Here is a 22,367-nt window from a genome sequence, read left to right on the forward strand (position 1 = left end):
AGCATGTCTTTGACTTTGACCGAACTAAATTCTCTCTTCTTCCCATTATTTAAAGCTACATATAAGTACTCGTCCACATGTTGGTTATTTTTTTTCAACATGTTCATTTCCACCAAGTTTGGCATAGGAAGTATATATGACACTATCTCGCTATAAGTAAGTGAAAGAATCTTCAAAACCGGCAAAAAAACGTCATATCTCTTTAAACCAAAGAGCTATAAAAAATAATTTTATACTTCTTTGCTTTAAACAGGGGCCCGATTTTTAAAATCACTCCATGGTTATGAAATGGTTGAATATACTTTTCATATAAAATCAACTTCAGTGTTTCTTTTTACTGTACGGCTGGACCTAGCTTAAACTTTAGTTTGTGCTTAAAAAGTTTAAGCAATATATTTTACAAAATGTGTTTGCTTGTTACAATTCCTGTTTTGCTTGTTACAATTCCTGTTTCTTTTCTGATCAGATAAGGCAAGTGCTATAAAAGCTTCAAATAAAGTTATGAAATATTCAAAATATGAGCCATGCCATGGGAAAACCAACATAGTGGGTGTGCGACCAGCATGGATCCAGACCAGCCTGCGCATCCGCGCAGTCTGGTCAGGATCCATCCTGTTCGCTAACAGTTTCTCCAATTCCAATAGGCTTTAAAAGCGAACAGCATGGAGCCTGACCAGACTGCGCGGATGCGCAGGCTGGTCTGGATCCATGCTGGTCGCAAACCCACTATGTTGGTTTTCTCATGGCACGGCTCATATGATTAACCGCCTTTAAGACATGAAATTTTACATTACACCGGAAAATGTTTTCATTTGATATCCAATTATTGCGATAAAACATTACGGAAGTTAAATTACTAAGTAAACTACTTGCGCGAAATTAGATTTAATCAGTTTTAAATATGGATATATCACAATTGAACATGATAAGTGGTTTGTCACATGAATATTTGTTCAGGAAGCGTAACGGTAAATTGATACATTTCTATTGCTTTTGTTTTCGCCGAGTAAGCAAATACATGGAGCCATATTGTACTACTTTTCAAGGAAATGTGTTCTAAAATAGCCATCCCTTTGTCAGCCGATCTTAGATAAATTGGCTCAGTTACAACCAGTATAATGTTGTGTTAATTTTATTTTAAAGTGATAATCATTTTAGGTCAGTAGTGTATAACATCGATTCGAATATATTTATATCGAATTCGGAGATACAGTTATTTGAAACATTTGACAGTGTAGACGTTTGGGAATGGCTACAATTGACTGTAAGGTAGTTCTTCTTGGAAGTCCAAGCGTCGGAAAGACTTGCTTGTTGGAGAGATATCTACATGGGCAATTCAGCAACAACACACAAGCGGTACGTTCTTATTATAATAGAATGATACATTTTACATTTTATTTTATCTTAATTTGCAAAGGTAATCCTTAAAATGATATTAAATTTCATAATAACTGTAATGCTATTAGGAGAGCTGATTTACTAGAAACAACAACTTCTATCTAATTTCAGACAATAGCCGGCTCTTTTGCTGCTAAAAAGGAAGTCTTACAAAACGTTTCTGTTGTACTTGGTTGTTGGGTACGTATTACAAATATTCTCATTTTACTTACTAGTATAATGGAAGGTTAGTTGAAGTTTGTTGCTGGATATCACACATTGTACCGTTACTTATTAAAGTTCTTTACAAAGGAAGACATGCAAAATGTTTCAGTTGTTCTATGTACAAAGGCAGATCCAGGCGGTTCACACCAGACGCACCAGCCACCCCTATACCTTTTCAAAAACTGCGAACAAACATTTTTTTTAAACTGATGAGTAATTTTGCTTGCCAAGCAATATTTTAGTAACATTTGTAACTGCGATTTTCAAAATTTAAAACGCAAAATGCTTTATTTCAAAATACACAATTTTTATTATATTTAATACTCATGTTAAAATATACATCAGATCGTAACATTTGAGGCACACTTACTAGCGCTTAACCAAATTCCTGGATCTATCCTCGGTGAGTCGCACGTACTTTAACTTTACTGATAAAGGAAGTCTTGCAAAAATGTTTCAGATGTACTTCCATGGTTGCAGAATCTGCACACATACTGTAACGTTGATAAAAGGGGAGTTTAGCAAAAGTGTAATTGGCTTATGCTTTTACCCTTCGAATGTTACTTGATGCGTTAATCTTTATATTAGTGGGATCCATCAGCGTAGAACTGAAACCTCTTTTGGGTGCGTTACTACATTGTAGGCAAAAAGATATTATAGTTTATAACTTTGTGTCCACTTCTTCACTGAATTAGATATTTCAAATCGAAAGTAGTACACTTCATCCCGGAAGTAGCCCATTTGAGTTATTTACAAATGTCAAAAAATGTATCCGTCTCAAAATTAAACTACTTAGCGATTAGTCTCATATTTTTGGTTTGCTCTTAAATAATTGGGGAACGCACTAGAGGTAAATTTCAGAGACATTATTATCTTATAATATGCGAGTGAAATGTTTGAGGTGAGTAGCTTTTACCATTCTTTTTTTATTTCATTTTTCATTTTTGTTTTACAAGAAGGAAATTAATACCACTTGAAATTATTTTCTGAGCATATCTTTATGTTTTACCTGATAAAATATATTCAACCCATATCATGCTTGACACGACTGATTCTGCCTTTGCGACCAGTGCAGATCATGATCGCCATAAAGTCAGTATCTTTTTTGGTAAGCACCCCTTTTAATAGTTAATCGTACTGTCCAAATTGAAAGCTGGGCAAGTTCATTATAGAAATTTAGTAGGTTAAGGGTTAAGATACAATGTATACGAACAAACGGCTGATTATGTTTAAGAAAGCGCCCCATGTGGTTCTGGGATGATCTGTGTATGAAAAGAATTGGAACCATTGCCTTACCCTTGCATGATCGTAAGAGGCGACTAATAGGGTCTTAACACTTGGTTTTGCTGTAACTCTGTGATTCCAGCAGGTATGCAAATTTTGATTCCATACCTCATGTTTTTATTTCGATGTAAATGAGATGTGAAACCAAAATTTGTAGTCCTGTTTGGCGCAATATAACCTATACTGTGTTGGTGCGCCGTAAAACCCAAATAAACAAATAAATAAATAAATGTTTAAGAAAGCTATCTACGCATTTGGGAGTAACTATCAATGAAACACCATAGGAGTCTGCGACAATTTATAGTTGTTAAATTATGAGTAAAATACCTTAATACTTCACCATTTTACGGTTTTTGTAATCTAAATAAAATGCCATTCTGTATCTTAACCTTTACCCTGCTAAATTTCTAAAATGAACTGGTCCAACATTCAATTTGGACAATACCATTTATTATTCGAAGAGGTGTTCACTGAAAATTTACTGACTGAATAGCGAACAGTGCAGACCATGATCTTGCAGGCTGATCTTGGTCGGCACTAGTAGTTTACCCTGTCTCTCCAGTCGCTCCTGCCAGTCTTTATCTATATAAATCCGCCATTTTGGATTGGGAGGAGTCAATTTTTGAAATCACTAGGGCGTGAACGGTATGTTTACGTATCTATACAGTAGCAGACGATTAAATAGGAAGCTGCACCCTGAGGTGAGTCATCAAGAAACAAAAGGGAGAAGCTTAAATGTGATCCATCACGTTCAGGGATAATAGTATAAACAATAGAAAGAGTTCTATTCCAAGGATCTAAGCTCAGTTTCGCTTTATATTATTACGATCTATTCAATTATGAAACGATATTTTATTTCTTTTGTTTTTAAATCAAAGGACCACTCCTTAATATTATATTCAACGATGTTTTATATAAACTCAATTTAACTTATTTATTTCAATTATTTTTAAACATTCAAAATGAAACCATATCTCTTTTCACAGAATAGTAGAGGATCTATTATTATACACATTTCTATAGAACCATTACAAAGGTTCACCGAGTTAGTGTAAAATGATACCATCCCTTTGTGCTTACACCAATACAGTTTCTAAAGGCTTTATTTTTTCAATTATGATAAAAATTTATGAATTAGATTTTCTATCTGTTTATTGTCTTTTATTAAAATTAAGGTGTATTCTTTAACCAAACTTACATTTATTTTCAATAATGACAGTCATTTATATTTATTTAAAATTCGTGATTTAATTCAAATATACCTGTTGGACCAGAAATCATCATGGTAAAGGGGTGTTGGAGAACCACCATGTTCTTAGGATCCTCTTGTAATGTTTCCTGAGGTGGGAGCTGCTGCTGCTGCTGCTGACTGATAGTACTGAGTCATAACTGATCGTGTTCAAACACGCAGACTCTGTTTTATATCAACTCACCTTAATATTAACAAAAGACAATAAAAGGAGTCTGCGTGATTGAACACGATCAGTTATGACTCAGTACTATCAGTCAGCAGCAGCAGCAGCAGCAGCTCCCATCTCAGGAAACATTACAAGAGGATCCTAAGAACATGGTGGTTCTCCAACACCCCTTTACCATGATGATTTCTGGTCCAACAGGTATATTTATGTCTCCCCCAGGAGACATATTGTTTTTGCCCTGTCCGTCCGTCCGTTCGTCCGTACGTCACACTTCATTTCCGAGCAATAACTGGAGAACCATTTGACCTAGAACCTTCAAACTTCATAGGGTTGTAGGGCTGCTGGAGTAGACGACCGCTATTGTTTTTGGGGTCACTCCATCAAAGGTCAAGGTCACAGGGGCCTGAACATTGAAAACCATTTCCGATCAATAACTAGAGAACCACTTGACCCAGAATGTTGAAACTTACGAGGATGATTGGTCATCAAGTATAGATGATCCTTATTGATTATGGGATCACTCCGTCAAAGGTCAAGGTCACAGGGGCCTGAACATTAAAAACCATTTCTGAACAATAACTAAAGAACCACTTGATCCAGAATGCTGAAACTTCATAGGATGATTGTACATGCAAAGTAGATGACTCCTATCGATTTTGGGGTCACTCCATTAAAGGTCAAGGTCACAGGGGCCTGAACATTGAAAACCATTTCCGGTCAGTAACTTGAGAACCACTTGACCCAGAATGTTGAAACTTAATAGGATGATTGGTCATAAAGAGTAGATGACCCCTAACGATTTTGGGGTCACTCTGTGAAAGGTCAAGGTCACAGGGGCCCGAACATTGAAAACCATTTCCGGTCAGTAACTTGAGAACCACTTGACCCAGAATGATGAAACTTCGTAGGATGGTTGGTCATGCAGAGTAGATGAACCCTAACGATTTTAGGGTCACTCTGTTAAAGGTCAAGGCCACAGGGGCCTGAACATGGAAAACCATTTCCAATCATTAACTTGAGAACCTCTCGACCCAGAATGTTGAAACTTCATAGGATGGTTGTTCATGCAGAGTAAATGACCCTTATTGTTTTTGGGGTCACTCCGTTAAAGGTCAAGGTCACAGGGGCCTGAACATTGATAACCAGTTCCGATCAATAACTTGAGAACCACTTGACCCAGAATGTTGAAACTTCATAGGATGATTGAACATGCAGAGTAGATGGCCCCTATTGATTTTGGGGTCAGTCTATTAAAGGTCAAGGTCACAGTGGCCTGTTCATGTAAAATCATTTTTTGGAAATAACTTGAGAACCACTTGACCTACAATGTTGAAACTTAATAGGATGATTGGACATGCAGAGTAGATGACCCCTATTTATTTTGAGGTCACTTGATCAAAGGTGAAGGTCACAGGAGCCTGAACAGTGACTTGAGAACCACTAGGCCACGAGTGTTGAAATTTAGCGGGATGACTGGACATGCCAAGTAGATGATCCCTATTGCAGCCAACCATCAGTGTCTCTTTGACTTTCGCTCCTGACCCCTATTGACTTCTTGCCTATAGGACTTTGCATTGGGGAAGACATGCGCTTTTTTACAAAAGCATTTTCTAGTTGAATTAAATCACGAATTTTAAATAAATATAAATGACTGTCATTATTGAAAATAAATGTAAGTTTGGTTAAAGAATACACCTTAATATTAATAAAAGACAATAAACAGATAGAAAATCTAATTCATAAATTTTTATCATAATTGAAAAAATAAAGTCTTTAGAAGCTGTATTGGTGTAAGCACAAAGGGATGGTATCATTTTACACTAACTCGGTGAACCTTTATAATGGTTCTATAGAAATGTGTATGATAATAGATCCTCTACTATTCTGTGAAAAGAGATATGGTTTCATTTTGAATGTTTAAAAATAATTGAAATAAATAAGTTAAATTGAGTTTATATAAAACACCGTTGAATATAATATTAAGGAGTGGTCCTTTGTTTTAAAAAACAAAAGAAATAAAATATCGTTTCATAATTGAATAGATCGTAATAATATAAAGCGAAACTGAGCATAGATCCTTGGAATAGAACCCTTTCTATTGTTTATACTATTATCCCTGAACGTGATGGATCACATTTAAGCTTCTCCCTATTGTTTCTTGATGACTCACCTCAGGGTGCAGCTCCCTATTTAATCGTCTGCTACTGTATAGATACGTAAACATACCGTTCACGCCCTAGTGATTTCAAAAATTGACTCCTCCCAATCCAAAATGGCGGATTTATATAGATAAAGAAGGAGCAGGAGCGACTGGAGAGACATGGTAAACTACTGGCACTGGTCACAAACGAAGAATTACTTGCTGCCAGCAGGTTAATGGACTAAAGTAAAAAATAAAAAGGAAAAATGACTCACATTTCTCTTTAAGAAAGTCAATGTTTAATCATTAATCTATTTAATTCTAGAATGTTTTGTGTCTGTGTGTTTTCTGGGGAAATGTAGAGGAAGAGTATTTATGTATTACAGATATGTTAATGCAGTCAAGCAATTTCCTATAACTTGCAGACTTAATTATATTTAGAATAGACCCCTTCAGACAGCGATGTCTCACAACGCTTATTTCAGTAGAATAGCTTATTACATCCCTTTTTCATAAAAGTTTTAAGTGCATACCACTACCGTATAAGTAGTTTACTATTAACATAATACGAAGGTCGATGGTTAAAAGTGAGATTATGTAAATATGAGCCGCGCCATGAGAAAACCAACATAGTGCATTTGCGACCAGCATGGATTCAGACCAACCTGCTCGCAGTCTGGTCAGGAGGATCAATGCTGTTCGCTTTTAAAGCCTATTGCAATTAGAGAAACTCTTAGCGAACAGCATGAATCCTGACCAGTCTGCACGGCCATGCATCCGCGCAGACTGGTCAGGATTCATGCTGTTCGCTAAAAGTTTCTCTAATTGCAATAGGCTTTAAAAGCGAACAGCATTGATCCTGACCAGACTGCGCGCAGGTTGGTCTGGATCCATGCTGGCCGCAAACGCACTATGTTGGTTTTCACATGGCACGGCTCATGTGTATTACTAAGGTGTTTTCTTTCTTTTTGCTTTTTGTTGTTGAATGACAAATACTTAACGGGTTTAGTTCTATTTTGTAGTAATATAGATTTTATTATTCAGTTTTTAAATACATGAAAAGCTTTTTGTTGCTAGGTAACTAACGAAGCTGCTTAATTAGAATGAGCATGGACGCTGTAACGGAGCCAATGGTGTTTTGATCATAATATTATGGATGAAACCGATTCAGCTTCGTTCAATCTCACGCTCGATTTTCCTCCTTGAAGTTCACAAAAATCTTCTCTTTTTTGGCTATATTACGACTCAAGCAATACACCATCTGTTTTGAGCAAAGTTGTACCAAGACCAGTTGTATTGGATACGAAGAGGCACACATGAAATTGTTTATTTTCATATCTTCACATATCTTTATCTATTTGCATAATTATTTCCTTGCAATAACTAAATTAGTTTTGCCTTTTTTCATATAAAAGCGTTGCTTGGCAACTGAAATTGACGCAGGTCATACAAATTGACATTCTGAAACAGTTCATAATTTTAGTACATTTTTATTCAGAAGTTAAATTTCATTTATTTTGAACACCACATTTCATATATTACAATATTCGTGACTCATTACATGTAATAACGTGTGTCTCTATGGCAACAAATGTCGTTGATACTATGAAATTATTAGTGTTCGTTTGGGGGTATTTTTCGTTGACTTCGTGACTGCGTCAAATTTTATCTTTAAAGGCCTAGATCCACTTCTATTTAATCCAATAAATCTATAAACAACTCCGGTCTTATCTGCTGCATTTTTGTGACATTCTTATATTGTTAAAAAAGCATTCAGTTTACAAACTTTTATGTATAGCTAAAAGTACCTTATTATGCTGTTGAAAAACTTTTAGAAATTATATCTTTATAGGATACGGCGGGGAGCGAGCGCTATGCTTCAATTTCCCGAATGTACTACCGAAATGCACGTGCGGCTATCGTCTGCTTTGATCTGACAGATCGGTCCACGTACGAAAATGCAAGACACTGGGTGTCTGAACTTCTGGCTGAAGAACAGGTCAGTTGCCAAAAGCTTTAGCAATGCGGAAACGTTTGAAATTTATATTTATTCACAAAATAGGACGAAACACGCACCTTCCGTAATGTTAGTGTTCACGTCCTCACCTGTTCGTTGGACATATTTTGCGTATCTTACTAATTAAATTTAAATATGTTTACAGGAAGTCTCAGAAAACTAATTGATCCTTACTGTTGTTATTCATATTGCATACCTGATTTCAATAACATAACAAATAGTTTTTTGCATGAAAGTATCTTTAAAGAAACTAAGGAGGTAAGCGAAAATGTAAAAAAAATCTAAAAATAGGCCAACGTAGTGAAAAGTAAAACATTTTACATCTCCAACTGTTTAGAAAGTAGCAGACATCCGCTATGTCTAAAACCCTTTAACTGCACCGAAAACCATCTCAGAAATGCCATTAGTCTGTTTTTGGACCCCTTAAGTACCTGCATGTAGGAGACATAATTAACAATAAAGCATATTTTTCGACCCCACCTACAAAACATTTCTATAAGCAAGGATTGATAATTTTCAAATTGGAAAGATTAATTTCTTCAGACTTGTTTGAGTTTTGTTTGTTTGTTTGTTTGTTTTTTTTTTTTTTTTTTTTTTTTTTTTTTTTTTTTTTTTTTGTTATTTTTAGCTCACCTGTCACATAGTGACAAGGTGAGCTTTTGTGATCACCCTTCGTCTGTCGTCCATCGTCAGTCCGTCCGTGCGTGTGTCCGTGCGTCCGTGCGTCAACAATTCCTTGTCTGCACGATAGTGGTTTTATTTATAAATTTATTTTAACCAAACTTGCACACAACTTGTATCACCAAAAGGTCACGGTTCCTTTCTTGAACTGGCCAGATCCCATTATGGGTTCCAGAGTTATGGCCCCTGAAAGGGCCAAAATTAGCTATTTTGACCTTGTCTGCACAATAGCAGCTTTATTTATGATTTAATTTTTACCAAACTGGCACACAACTTGTATCACCACGAGATCTTGGTTCCTTTCTTGAACTGGCCAGATTTCATTATGGGTTCCAGAGTTATGGCCCCTTAAAGGGCCAGAATTAGCTATTTTGACCTTGTCTGCACAATAGCAGCTTCATTTATGATTTGATTTTAACCAAACTTGCACACAACTTGTATCACCACGATGTCTTGCTTCTTTTCTTCATCGGGCAGATTTCATTATGGATTCCAGAGTTATGGCCCCTTAAAGATCCAAAATTGGCTATTTTGGCTTTTGCAGCCATATAGAGACTTCCTTTATGGTTTTATTTGATACAAACTTCCAAAATATCTTCAACAACAATAAATCTTGGATTCCATGACAAATCAGATCCAATCGTAGGTTCCAGAGTTATTTTATATCTGATTACCTCCCCTGATTGTAATCAAAATGGATTTATATCAGTAAGTACTTATAGGACTTATTTGAAATTTCATTATTTTTATTAGTTGGACAGAGACAATCAGGGTAGATAACTATGGACTGGTTTTATGTTTAATGAAGATGCTGATCTGAAATTTCATTTATGTCAACAGATTTATTTGGCAGATCCTTCTTTTGTTCACTTACAATATTTATTTTTTAATTACTTCCCTTTTACGTTACTATAAATAGCTTATTTTTAGTAACTTTTTTATTATTGGCCGTAGGGAAAAACCGAGACCACTTTTCTGTGGTACAACATGGATGGTACCTCCAATTTTTAGGTGTATTTTGACATATCTATACCTTGTAAGAATTTTATTTTCTTTTTGGTTAAATTTCTTCCCTTTGTTGTTCCTGTCCTTTGGACTTTGATATTTTACTGAGGACCTTCTTGTCCTCAAGTGCAATGATAACAGGTGTGCGATATAGGGCCATCATGGCCCTCTTGTTTTTTTTTTTGTTGTTGTTTTGGTTTTCATTTGCAAAAGATAAGGTAAGGTTTAACTATGGTTATTTCATCTTATTTTCAGAAGAGTGAATCATATATTTAATATTCTCTAAATTAGGTACAAACAAGGTTTTTTTATATAATTTCTTGTTTTTTCATTTAATGCGACTTTTATCTCCAAAAGAAATTGATACCCCTTTTCTAATTAATTTTCAGGAAAATATCAAATTAAATAAGTTTTATAAGATATATGAATAACAATTTTGTAAACGTGCTGAATATAAAAGATATACACTCATTTTGGTCTAAAGTCTGATCTAATTTCAATAAAAATGAAATGATAGTCCTGTTCATAGTCATCCGTATGCGGAACGTATTGTGTTCTTTCAGTGCCATTGTAAAATATGTATTAAAATTTCTTGACATTCAAGTTTGTTTCGATCAGATCGTAAAGTATTTAATATCTCATCGTCTTCGGACACTTCATTCAGGACCTAAAACATTGTAAAAGCAGGTTTCCTGTTATCTCCAAGAATGCAAGGGCATTTCTAGTTAATCTTCCAATAACCGAGACACGGTGATGAAGTCATATTAATTCAATCAAGTTGTCAAATCACGTGGTTCTAAACCCATTCAATTAAGGGTGAGTTAGTGAAGCGGCAACCATCAATCTTCTAGTCTTTCTCCAGTTCTCTAATGAAACATCACCAAGACTATTGTTCCATTTTGAGATACTCCGGCAGATAAACAGACAGTGTTTAACAGAGAAACAGAAAAATCCAATTATATTGTACTTGAACTTATGGAACTGATCATTTTACGGAGCCTTTTATCTCTTGGCCTAAATGAACTCTTTCCTTTACCAGTAATTAGTTAAAGCTTGATTCATGAATTTTCAGTGTCGGTTCTCCAGAATAAAAAAACAAAGAATTAACAAATATACTGCCATTTTTTTTTTTTTTTTTTTTTTTTTTTTTTTTTTTTTTTTTTTTTGTATTTAGCTATAATAAATCAATAGAGTCCGTTAAATATCTAGCAAATAGGTTGACCGACAATGTAATGCAAAGCGAAAAGTAACCTCATATTAGATGCGTTCTGTGATGGTTATAAACCTGCAATATTTTGCTTGTACGGTTAGAGTTCTGTATTAGGAGCGGCATCCCAATTCTGCTGTAGAACATTAGGAGGCATTAAACAGTTTTCAGAGCTTCTCGGCCTAGAGTCGCCTACCCAACTTTCAAAACCTCACATAAGAGGTCTGTAACCACACACCTGAAATAAAGATATTGTAACATTAACATGACTGTATGTCTATCGTTACAAACCATCTGCAGTATATCTCTAATATCTAGTTTTCTGTTTACAAGACCTGAATTTTGTGCTCTCCCGGTCGCGGAAACTGATGACGAAAAAAAGCTAAATTTTCCAATTTTCAAATCGCTGCAGAAAATTTCCTGCAAATGATAGCCTAAACTGCTACACGGTTTCATACTCCTGTAACACTGTAAAATCTGAAAATAAGCTCAAAGATATGTGCCATCCATGGCGTTTTTTCACTGTTCCAGTTTTCCTGAGACCCCTTCTAAAATGGCAACTCCACTTTAAGCTAGCTCAGCGGAGGCATGTATTCGCATCTGCAAGTCATTACGTCATAATTTCAAGATCAAAGCTACTCAACTAATTTTTTTTTAAATAAGTGAACCTCAATTCTAGCGACTGAAACTTTAATTCTAGCAATTATTATTATTTCAAAGTTCAGATATGCACTTCAATCCGTAAATTTGACATTTATTTGTAAATTTGACCCTGGCCTATTCGACACTAACTGTTTACTGCCTCCTTAGTAACTGGTTTCTAAAGCTCCCGGTTGCTCATTTGAGCTTATTCTACCTGCGACGTAACCTACTATTTGCTTCGTAGATACCAGATATGAACATTTTTGGTCGATTTACAGGACTGTAAAGTTTACTTCTGTGGAACTAAATTAGACTTGGTTGTGGATAAACCGGATCTTCGACAGGTAGACAAGAAAAGAGCTCAAGAACTTGCACATGGTAACTTTTTCTCATTGAGAACATTTTGTTACTAGGGAAAGCCCAGAATTCACCCCAGTCAGTCATGTGGCTGTATTGCCACCGTATGCTTACTCACGAAACGTTGATCCTTTCCAATTGTTCAGACTGACCAACGACCTATAACGTACTTTGCTCAGTAATAAATACAGATAAGTTTATACCAAAATTGAATTTATAGAGAATGTTCAGAAAATACCTTAACAGTTTCGCTTTTAAGGTTGAGTTATCATCGAGTCGCTATTCAATATTTATATAAAACATATATCCTCAGTTGTTTTTACTTATCATATTAATTACAGATATTCCCTAAGACTGTTTGTTTAAAATATTCAATGTTTAATTTTGGCTTAACACATCATCAGTGCTATATTCGCGTTAGCTCAGTATGAAGTATAATAAATACTAGATGCCCACGGGCAAAATGTCGAGCCCGCCTGCTGTCAAAAGGACTAGGAGTTGCACATGACACCCTGTCTAGCTGAGGCAAACATTTATGCCAAATGAAAAATTATTGCAAAAAGTTACTATTTAAGTTATTCATAGTAACAACAAAAGGAAGTTAATTCTTAAATAAATCTAAGTCCACACAAAATTCCTTACCAGTAGAGATACCAGTAGAGATAGGTCAAAATACACCTCAAAATTTGGTGTAACATGCATATTGTACTACAGAAAAGTGGTCTTCATCCAGTAGAAACAACAAAGGGAAGTAATTCTAGGTTCTTGCACATGACACTTCGTCTCATGATGTTGAACAACTGTGCCAAGTTACATCAAAATCCCTCCATGCATGAAAAAGAAATGCTCCGGACAAAGTCATTCTTGTATTTGACCTTTGACCTCTAAGTGTGACCTTGACCTTAGAACTAGGGTTCTAGTTCTTGTGCGTGACATTTAGTCACACGGTTGTGAACATTTGTGCCAAGTAACATCAAAATCCCACTATCCATGAAGAAGAAATGCTCCGGACAAAGTCATTATTGAATTTAGCCTTTGACCTCAAAGTGTGACCTTGACATTTTGAGATAGGAACCTGCGGTTTGCGCATGACACTCCATCTCACTGAGGTTAACATTCGTGCCAAATATAAACGAGACTGATCCACGCATGTCAAAGTTATGGTCCGGACAAACAAATCCGGACTGACGCACACACGCACGCACATACAGCGAACAGCCATTTGGACAACAACTATGTCTTCGCTTCCGCAAGCGGGCTCGAAAATAAACACAGTTTTGTTGATAGTCATACGTTGGACGACATCACTGTAAATAGTGATAACTCGATATAACTAAAATCAACGTAAACCCAATCTGTTGTTAGACATACGTTTGTGGACACCAATGTTACTGTAGAACTAGAATTGACATAAACACAGTCTGTTGATAGTCATACGGCCGACGACTTCACTGTAAATGTAGTAATAAACACATTCTGGTGATAATTATATTTTTACGGACACCATTGTAAATGTATTGAGAGCTTAATATGGACTAATTTTAAAGTTAATATAAACACAGTCTGCTTATAGTCATACCTTAAAAAAATACCCAAATAAATTTTATGAGCGCTCGCCATGAACTAGATTTGACACGGCCTGTTGATAGTAATACACACTACTATACATACACATTAAACTCTCATACACTGCTAGTTTCCAGGTGGTAAATATTATATGGTTTAATTCTTTTCAGATTTACAAACCGACTATTTTGAGACTTCAAGTAAAACTGGGGAAAATATTGGTAATTATGAAAATTATATTTCGATTTTTTCTGCCTTTCTACAATATATGGTATTACCGATATGACAATGATTTATAACCTTAATTATACGAATGTGTCTAAAGATCTAATGACAACTTTTACACAAAATTTTACATAAGCTTACAGATACTCAGAAACTTTCTTGAATTTTTGAAAACAATGAAACACACATAAGCAGCAGAGAATATCTATATAAAATTTAATCGAAAAACGTACAGACAATATGTTATAGGCAATAGAATGCATATTCATGATGTTGAAATCCTGGCAATGAAAAACTAACATCTCCATGGTGTAGCTAAAATATTTTGAAAGAAAAGACAGATGATAAAAACCAAACTTTGAAATAAATTGTATTCATCTTTATATTTCAGAACCACTATTCAAAAAGATTGCAAAGGATTACTCTGTGTGGGAGAGCAATGACGTGTGCAGTAGGCTAAGTAAATTCCTAGAATCAGTAAAAGCTTAAAAACAAATTTAAAGAAGTCAGCCTTGAGCACAGTTGCTCATTAAATCTAAGTCTCTCTGGACGTACCTCTACTGTCTGGGCTACTTTGAATCTTAATAAGATTTTATAGAAATGCACATTCTGTGCAAATATAAATAGAATCGATGATAAAATGAAGATACTTAAGTGTAAATATATATTTCCAAAGGCGCATAACTCCATCAAATGTCAGTCAAACAAAGAACCCACTAATTTTGTCCAACTAGGCTAGGCTTGCTTTAAAGTTTCTTCAAGTAAGTAGTAAAGGAAAAGTAGTCCGCACAAATATTGTCAAAAATGACGTCTAAAGAGCCATACCTCTGCAAAAAAAAAATCAATAAACCAAAGATAGCCGATAATGTATTTGAAACTAGCGTTGGCACTGAGCCTATTTACAAAGTTCAATTCAATCCGACCAGTAGTTTCAGAATAGTAGTCCGGAAAAACGTTTCCGACTGGCTGGTTGACTGACCAACTACCTGACTAAAAGTCAGACAGACAGACAGATAGACAACTTGACTTACTAACTGTCAGACAAAGAGCATAAAATCAATATATCTGCCTTATTCTAGAGAAAACGTAATATATCTCAAACTATCTATTATACATAAAATTGTGTAGTTCAGTTCGCAGTTTGTAGTTTGGATGGCAGTTTACAGACATTGTGAAGCTGGGCAGTGGCAGACTGATGTGCAGTTCGGAATTTGAGGCTCAAACCAAAGATTACAGCTGTTTTGTTGTTCGCGAATCAAAATTTGACAACTAAAATCCCAACTAGTAGCCCAGTCTACTCTCCGCATTTATAGTTCAATGTTAGTCGAGTATTGAACTGCAATCTATAGCTTATCTGTTGTGTTTTTCAGACGTCAATGATTCCATCAAGATACACCAGTCGAGCTGGAAGAACGACCCCCGAGTTCGAAGAGAAGGGGAGTCAGGTTGTTGCATAAGATGATAATGTTCTCGGTTTAGCCATTTATTCTTGCAGTTCTAAGAACAAACATATGAACAAATACTGGTTTTACTTTGTATGTAATGTATGGTTGCCAGCTTGTAAAATAATCTAAAACCATATGGACGAGCCTCGAATGACTATTCAACTTTCCATTTTCATTAGAATAACATTTTCTACCGCATTCTCTGCAACGGATCTTTTTCCCGGCTGCAAAAGTAACTTTATCGCGCACCGTTCAGTGTAAAGCAATTACTTTGACACATAAGACTGTTTCATGATTAACTGAATACAAAATTGAAATTTGAGGTGTAACTGATACTGTTATCAGTTATGAGGGCATAAAAAAAACTTAAAATATTCACGATAGTTTTAGTTGTTATGTAACTGTTGTAAGATGATATTAAAAGTATTAGAATTTTGGTTTTTATCACGTTGTTAAGAGAATAAGGAAGGGGGTCGGAAAAGGAGAAATATTTTTTGGGGCATTTGTCAAATGCAAATACCACTTATTAAATATATCCTTATACCATGAAAGTGTTTATAAAATGTAAACAAACATCTGATTTGGTCTCTGTTTGATGATTCTCAGAGCTTGTTGATATGTATCTGTAAATAATAACTTTGATTTATAGAGAATATTAGGTTACTGTCTAATAAGTTTAAATTTATTAAGTGAGTCGAAGAAAATATAAAAGTCGAGGCTCTAGACGAGATTTTAATTTTTTCATAGAAAAGCCTAATAAATTTAAATTTATAAGACTGTAACCTAATGTTCCATTTATCCTTCCTTCTGATCTAAAAACATTTTTAATTAAAATTCAAAATTTACCACCAACTAGATCTGAGTCTGCCTTGCATAGAAATTTAAAAATTAGTACGCCCTCCAAATTACACAAATAGTTTTTAAAATCCCAAATATTATAAAATAAACGTGGAAAAACAAAGGCTAATTTATATTGTTTTGTTTTGTACCCGACCTCTCTGTTCTGCTGAACATGAATGAATAATTTTAATTTGCTGCCAAGTGAAGTTTTATCCGAAGTTCAGTTGCAAGTCTGATACCCATTCTCACCAAGCATACGTTAGACGTGACTTAAACACACGCCACACTGCCGCTTGACAGAACAAAACAGGCAAACCGATTCCTCGATGCTTTTATTCAATATATTCCTTCATGTAAGTTGAGAAAGCTAAAATCCTGAACAAAAGTGTTCCGTTTCCGTTACTTTTTGTGGTAATCGCAAATACGGTATGCATACTCTTATACATTAGTGGCATGGTCTCACGTACCTAATTAAAGCGCGTGGCATTAAACTGTCTTTTAACAGTAATCTCAAAAACAAGATGGCGTCGTTTTAAAAAAGATGAAAAAAGTAGTCCGGCAAGCTATATCAAGTCACTGACTTGAAAAAGCAAAATTTATCACACCCCGTGGTTTTTGCCTAATTTGCATATAAGTAGGATAAATAAGAATATCGAGTTAGCTTGACTTTTCAGACAGAGAAGTAACTCGATTTATGTAATGATATATTAAATTAAAAAAAAAATAAATAAATGGTTGAAAATTCATTAAAAAAAGTGTGTGCAATAATCTTCTGCATAAAAAATAATAGATATAAAAAAATTGCTGGAAAGATATTCCCTGAGGGTGTATGATCCTCCATTTGCTTCATATATTTCATGTATTTGAATAATTTCGGCCGTTTTGATGTTTTTCGAGTTTCCTTTCATTTTTGAATATAAGACAACATATCCTTACTTTCTACCAAGTTTGATGGTTTTACAACAAACAGCGTGATTTTTACACCATGCAACTGCACTAATAGCAGTAATTATTTTCCATTAAACTGCACTATAACTATAGAGTCACCTATTCTTCATTAAGTTTATCATCTGTTAATTTTGGTACATAAAATTGCATTTCATAAATCAGATCTACAGAAGTGACGTTGAAAGAGAACTAATAAATAGATAAAAAGCACTTTTTTCATCTTTTTTAAAAACGACGCCATCTTGTTTTTGAGATTACTGTTAAAAGACATTTTAATGAAACGCGCTTTAATTAGGTACGTGAGACCATGCCACTAATGTATAAGAGTATGCATACCGTATTTGCAATAACCACAAAAAGCTTTTAGTTAGGACCGGTTTGCTTTGATAACATGGTCCAGCATGTAAAAATATAAGCCGAATTCAGGTGTGCAGGAGCAGAAATGAGATAAACACAGACACACACTAACCAGAGGTAAGGAAAAATGAAAGTGAAGAATTAATGTATGCTATAATATTCGAACGAATTCAAAGGGTATGACTAAAATTAACAGCAAGTGTCTTGAAAATCACGTCTTAACCGAGGAAAATTGTGCGGAAACAGCGGTAAACATTACGAGATGTACGTTGTGCAGGACCAAGACTTTTAAATTCTATATTTAATTTGGCAGTATTTATTTATTTATTTGGGTTTTACGACGCACCAACACAGTATAGGTTATATGGCGCCAAACAGGACTACAAATTTTGGTTTCACATCTCAATTACATCGAAATAAAAACATGAGGTATGGAATCAAAATTTGCATACCTGCTGGAACCACCGAGTTACAGCAAAACCAACTGTTAAGACCCTATGAGTCGCCTCTTACGATCATGCAAGGGTAAGGCAGTTGTTCCAGTTCTTTTTATACATAGATCGTCCCAGAACCACATGGGGCTAATTTGGCAGTAATAAAACGGTTAAATAAAATTAAAACAAGCCATAAATATACTGTTATAGCATGTTTATGGACAAGACAGACTGTGACAATGACGTGTATTTCCGATGTAAAGATGTGAACTAATGCTTAATAACAATGTTGGATTTTTAGGTTTTGTAATAGTATCAACACCACATTACAAATCATTTTCATATTATAATTTGTTTAAATTTTGTTTTCAATTTTGAAAATGGTGCCAACATCTTTTGAATTTATATCTTAAGTGGAAACTCTCTTGCAAATAATGTTTGACTTGGTCTGTAAAGATTGTTGTAATCAGATATAAAGAACTTCGATTCTCTGAAATCAGTGTACCTGTCGAGATTCTAGTATTAGTGTGTAGTTGCAAAAATCAATTTTTTTTATTTCTAATTAAAAATCATGACTATGTTTTTGGATGTTACCAGTGGTGCAGCTGCTAACAGATATAAACACGGTGCCAGCGACACGCATTTGAATCCCGTTTGTGACTAATATCACAACCTGTAGTTTGTGCTGGATTGGATTGGCTAGAAGTATGTTGTTGCATCCACGTACAAGCCTTGAAAGAAACACAACTAAACCTGGTCTTCACTGAATAGTCTTCGTATAATTTATGTGATTACGATGTGTTATACAAAACTCTTTAACAAAAATCTATGCTCTTTTCTGTTTATATCTAATTAGAATCATACGGTTACTTTTTAAAATATCTGCACCTTCATAAGCATAGAAAGCGAAAAGCGACAATAGTAGGCTTCTTTAGATTGAGTCTGAACATAGATTCCTTCTGTTTGTATGATATTTGAACCGCGCCATTAGACCAACATAATGGCTTTGCGACCAGCATGGATCCAGTCCAGCCTGCGTATCAGCACAGTCTGGTCAGGATCCATGCTGTTCGCTAACGGTTTCTGTAATTGCAGTGGGCTTTGAAAGCGAACAGCATGGATCCTGACCAGACTGCGCGGATGTAAGGATTCGCTGCATTGTATGCAATGAACAAATCTGTCATTTATTTTGAATGGCTTTTCTCCATGCGCAGAAGACACGAAAGGAATTAAAATAACCATAAGTATAATACATGTATTACCTAAATGCTAAGGTTAGGTGGGCCCTACAATAAGACTGAGGCTTCTTCAATAATTAGATTTTTGAGTGGTGAACATTAAAACACTTTACAAGAGATTACAGAACAATAATTATTCCATTATAAGAAATATTATTTTTATATTTACTAAGGAATTATGGACGACTGTGTATGAAAAGAATTGGAACCATTGCCTTACCCTTGCATGATCGTAAGAGGCGACTAATAGGGTCTTAACACTCGGTTTTGCTGTAACTCTGTGAATCCAGCAGGTATGCAAATTTTGATTCCATACTTCATGTTTTTATTCCGATGTAAATGAAATGTGAAACCAAAATTTGTAGTCCTGTTTGGCGCAATATAACCTATACTGTGTTGGTGCGCCGTAAAACCCAAATATAAAAATATAAATCTTAAACGTGCTAAGGTTAGGTGGGCTATTATAATAAGACTGAGGCTTCATCAGTAATCAGATTTTTGAGTGGTGAATATTAAAACACTTTAGTTACTAAAGATAACCTTTTTTCAGCTTCACACATATATCAACATACAGACATATTTGGTATAAAGTATGTGTTAAGACCATAACCGTCGAGGACCAGTACAGTATATTTGAAACAAAATGGTCTTTATCTTGACAACGCCAAAGTGCAATAGACCAAGCGCTTTCTAAGAAAACATGTCACAATGGTTTACTGCTAGAAACTACTGAAGTTTGTTAAAAGAAACTATTTCCAAAACATGACAAGTGCACCTCATCCCAAACGAAAGGAAAGCTCACGGATTCATTTATGTATGTAATTAAAGCAAGCGAGCAGCGAAAACTGAAAACTGTTAACACGCTTTGCGTATTAATTGAAATGTCTTGACATTTCAATTTATATTCAATGCATTTCAATTTTTTGGTTAAGTATTACATATCCTTGCATCAATTTCAGATATCTCATTTAGAATGTTAAAGATATTTAGCGTGATTGGAGATATTCTGCTCCAATAATAGAAAAGGCATTTCTGGTTAATCTCTCAGTAATTGTAACACGGAGATGAAGACACAGTTATTCAATCAAGTTGTCAAATCATTCCAAACCCTTTCAGTTAAGGCTGAGTAAGTGAAGCAGTAACAATCAATCTTTAATTCTTTCTCAAGCTCTTTCTAAGAAAAAATTCAAGATAATAGTTCCTTTGGAGATACTTCTGCAGATAGCGGTAATTAGAAAGTGTTAAACTGCGTTACGAAAATCACATTATTGTACTTTAATTAATGTCTAGCGCTGGGCAAGTCGTGAAAAATAGAGTTTTGTAACCATTCATCACTGCGCTATTATGGATATAATCTGCAATTTTACTTTTGATCCGTAGGACACCATATTATATTTTTCTAGGAAAAACTCAAAGGTTAATTTATAAGCTGTCATTTTCAATTTTGCTATTGAGCTAAAATAAATTGTTTCTGTTCAGCAAATTACTAGCAATTACAAATAATCAACAAAATAAAGCCACTGTACTTATTCACGTGGGTAGGATGAGTTTAGACAATTATACACTTTCATGTTCTGCTCCTTTTGTTGCATTTAAAGTTACACCAACATCGAAATGGTTGCTTCAGTTGTGGTTGATGACAAAAGGCGGTGATCCTGAAGGATCTAATTCAAACTCTACTTGCGGAAATACGAGTGCTTGATTATTGAAATGTCAAATAAACTTTCTTCACAAATTTCAAGAGTGAAAAATCTACCTTAAGCGCAACTAAGTTTGATTTTGTTGTTAATAAACCAAATCTTCAACAAGAAGACAAGAAAATGGCACACGAACTTGAACCGATTAACTTTTTCTCTGTTACGATTTCCCGGTTGTAATAGTATTGTACCAGCAAGAGACGGTGACATTTAAATGCTATTTTGAGGCAAAATGATTACACACCAGCCTTGCTGCAATATTTCTCAAACTCGACGGAGCTCAATTTAAATATTGTATTTCTTACATTTTCACTCCCATCCAGCCATTCTTATCGAAGATGGCAAAGTTGACCAGAGCTTACCTGCCGCGTATATAGGCATTGTCTATGATATATTTTGCTCAACTTTTGATTAGATAACTTAAAGGTTTTTACAAACTTTTGGCAGACGCACCTATGTGTCGGAATCACTCTTTTAATCTTATAGGGGAGGCAGAAGATATATCTGAGGTTTCAATGTCTCAACAAGTTTATACCAAAAGACATTTTCATGAAACATTGTAACGAAAACGTTTAGAATTTTTTCATTTGCAAACAAAATATGACCAAGTCACGTTTAAAGTATAGTTGTCATACATATTAATCTATGTATAAAACATCTAGCAACAGCTATTAAAGTAAACAGAAATATTCCCTGGACTAGATCTGCTTTTGCAGCTATATTTCAAACGATTCGCTTACCACAATATCAGTGATTTAGTCGTGTCTGGGGCCCTTATGTAATACCATCTATACGAAGATCCTTTGGAACTAAACAAAATATTGATAGCAGACTATTGAGTCTGTTCATGAGAGGTAATAAAACGTGCAACACCTCTCACGCCCCCTTAGCCCCGGCTTAGACTCTATTAAATATATGTAAATATTGAACTGACTCCATGTTCCAACGGACCAGAAAATACAAGAACAAGAGTCCAAGAAAGGGGAGACTCTCAGCACTTTGAGACTGCTTTTGCGGTAGTTAATTTAATCTGTAGAGAGATCCTTTGGAAGCAAGGAATGCAACGAAACAAAATATCCATAGCAGACTTGGTTTACTTGAATCTGTTCATGAGAGGTAACTATAGGTTAAATGTATTAACTTTGTATCGAGAAATATGCACGATTTCTGCAGAGGAAATATTGCGCGACTTTAGGAGTGCAATATTATTCCGCTGAGGAACGAGTGCATATTTTTGTATACCATTTCAAAGACTGTTATATTA

The 22,367-nt window shown here is 35.0% G+C and overlaps 1 protein-coding gene across 1 annotated transcript; it reads left to right on the forward strand.

Annotated features, from left to right (window-relative positions):
- The first annotated feature begins 903 nt into the window (after positions 1–903).
- Positions 904–16,551, forward strand: LOC128559577 (ras-related protein Rab-24-like). The gene is made up of 7 exons (XM_053551669.1): positions 904–1,356; positions 1,510–1,578; positions 8,297–8,443; positions 12,275–12,374; positions 14,090–14,140; positions 14,536–14,604; positions 15,515–16,551. Exons 1-7 carry the CDS (start codon positions 1,249–1,251, stop codon positions 15,604–15,606), a joined length of 636 nt encoding a protein of 211 aa, XP_053407644.1. The 5' UTR covers positions 904–1,248; the 3' UTR covers positions 15,607–16,551.
- The last annotated feature ends 5,816 nt before the right edge of the window (positions 16,552–22,367 follow it).

Source organism: Mercenaria mercenaria, chromosome 9, assembly GCF_021730395.1.
Source record: "Mercenaria mercenaria strain notata chromosome 9, MADL_Memer_1, whole genome shotgun sequence".
NCBI lineage: Eukaryota > Metazoa > Mollusca > Bivalvia > Venerida > Veneridae > Mercenaria > Mercenaria mercenaria.

Excerpts from the sequence above, each read along its gene's own strand:
- LOC128559577 (XM_053551669.1), top strand. The coding sequence starts at position 1,249 with ATGGCTACAATTGACTGTAAGGTAGTTCTTCTTGGAAGTCCAAGCGTC. Across the intron at positions 1,357-1,509 it reads TCAGCAACAACACACAAGCG|ACAATAGCCGGCTCTTTTGC; the intron begins GTACGTTCTTAT and ends ATCTAATTTCAG. Across the intron at positions 14,605-15,514 it reads TGACGTGTGCAGTAGGCTAA|ACGTCAATGATTCCATCAAG; the intron begins GTAAATTCCTAG and ends TGTGTTTTTCAG.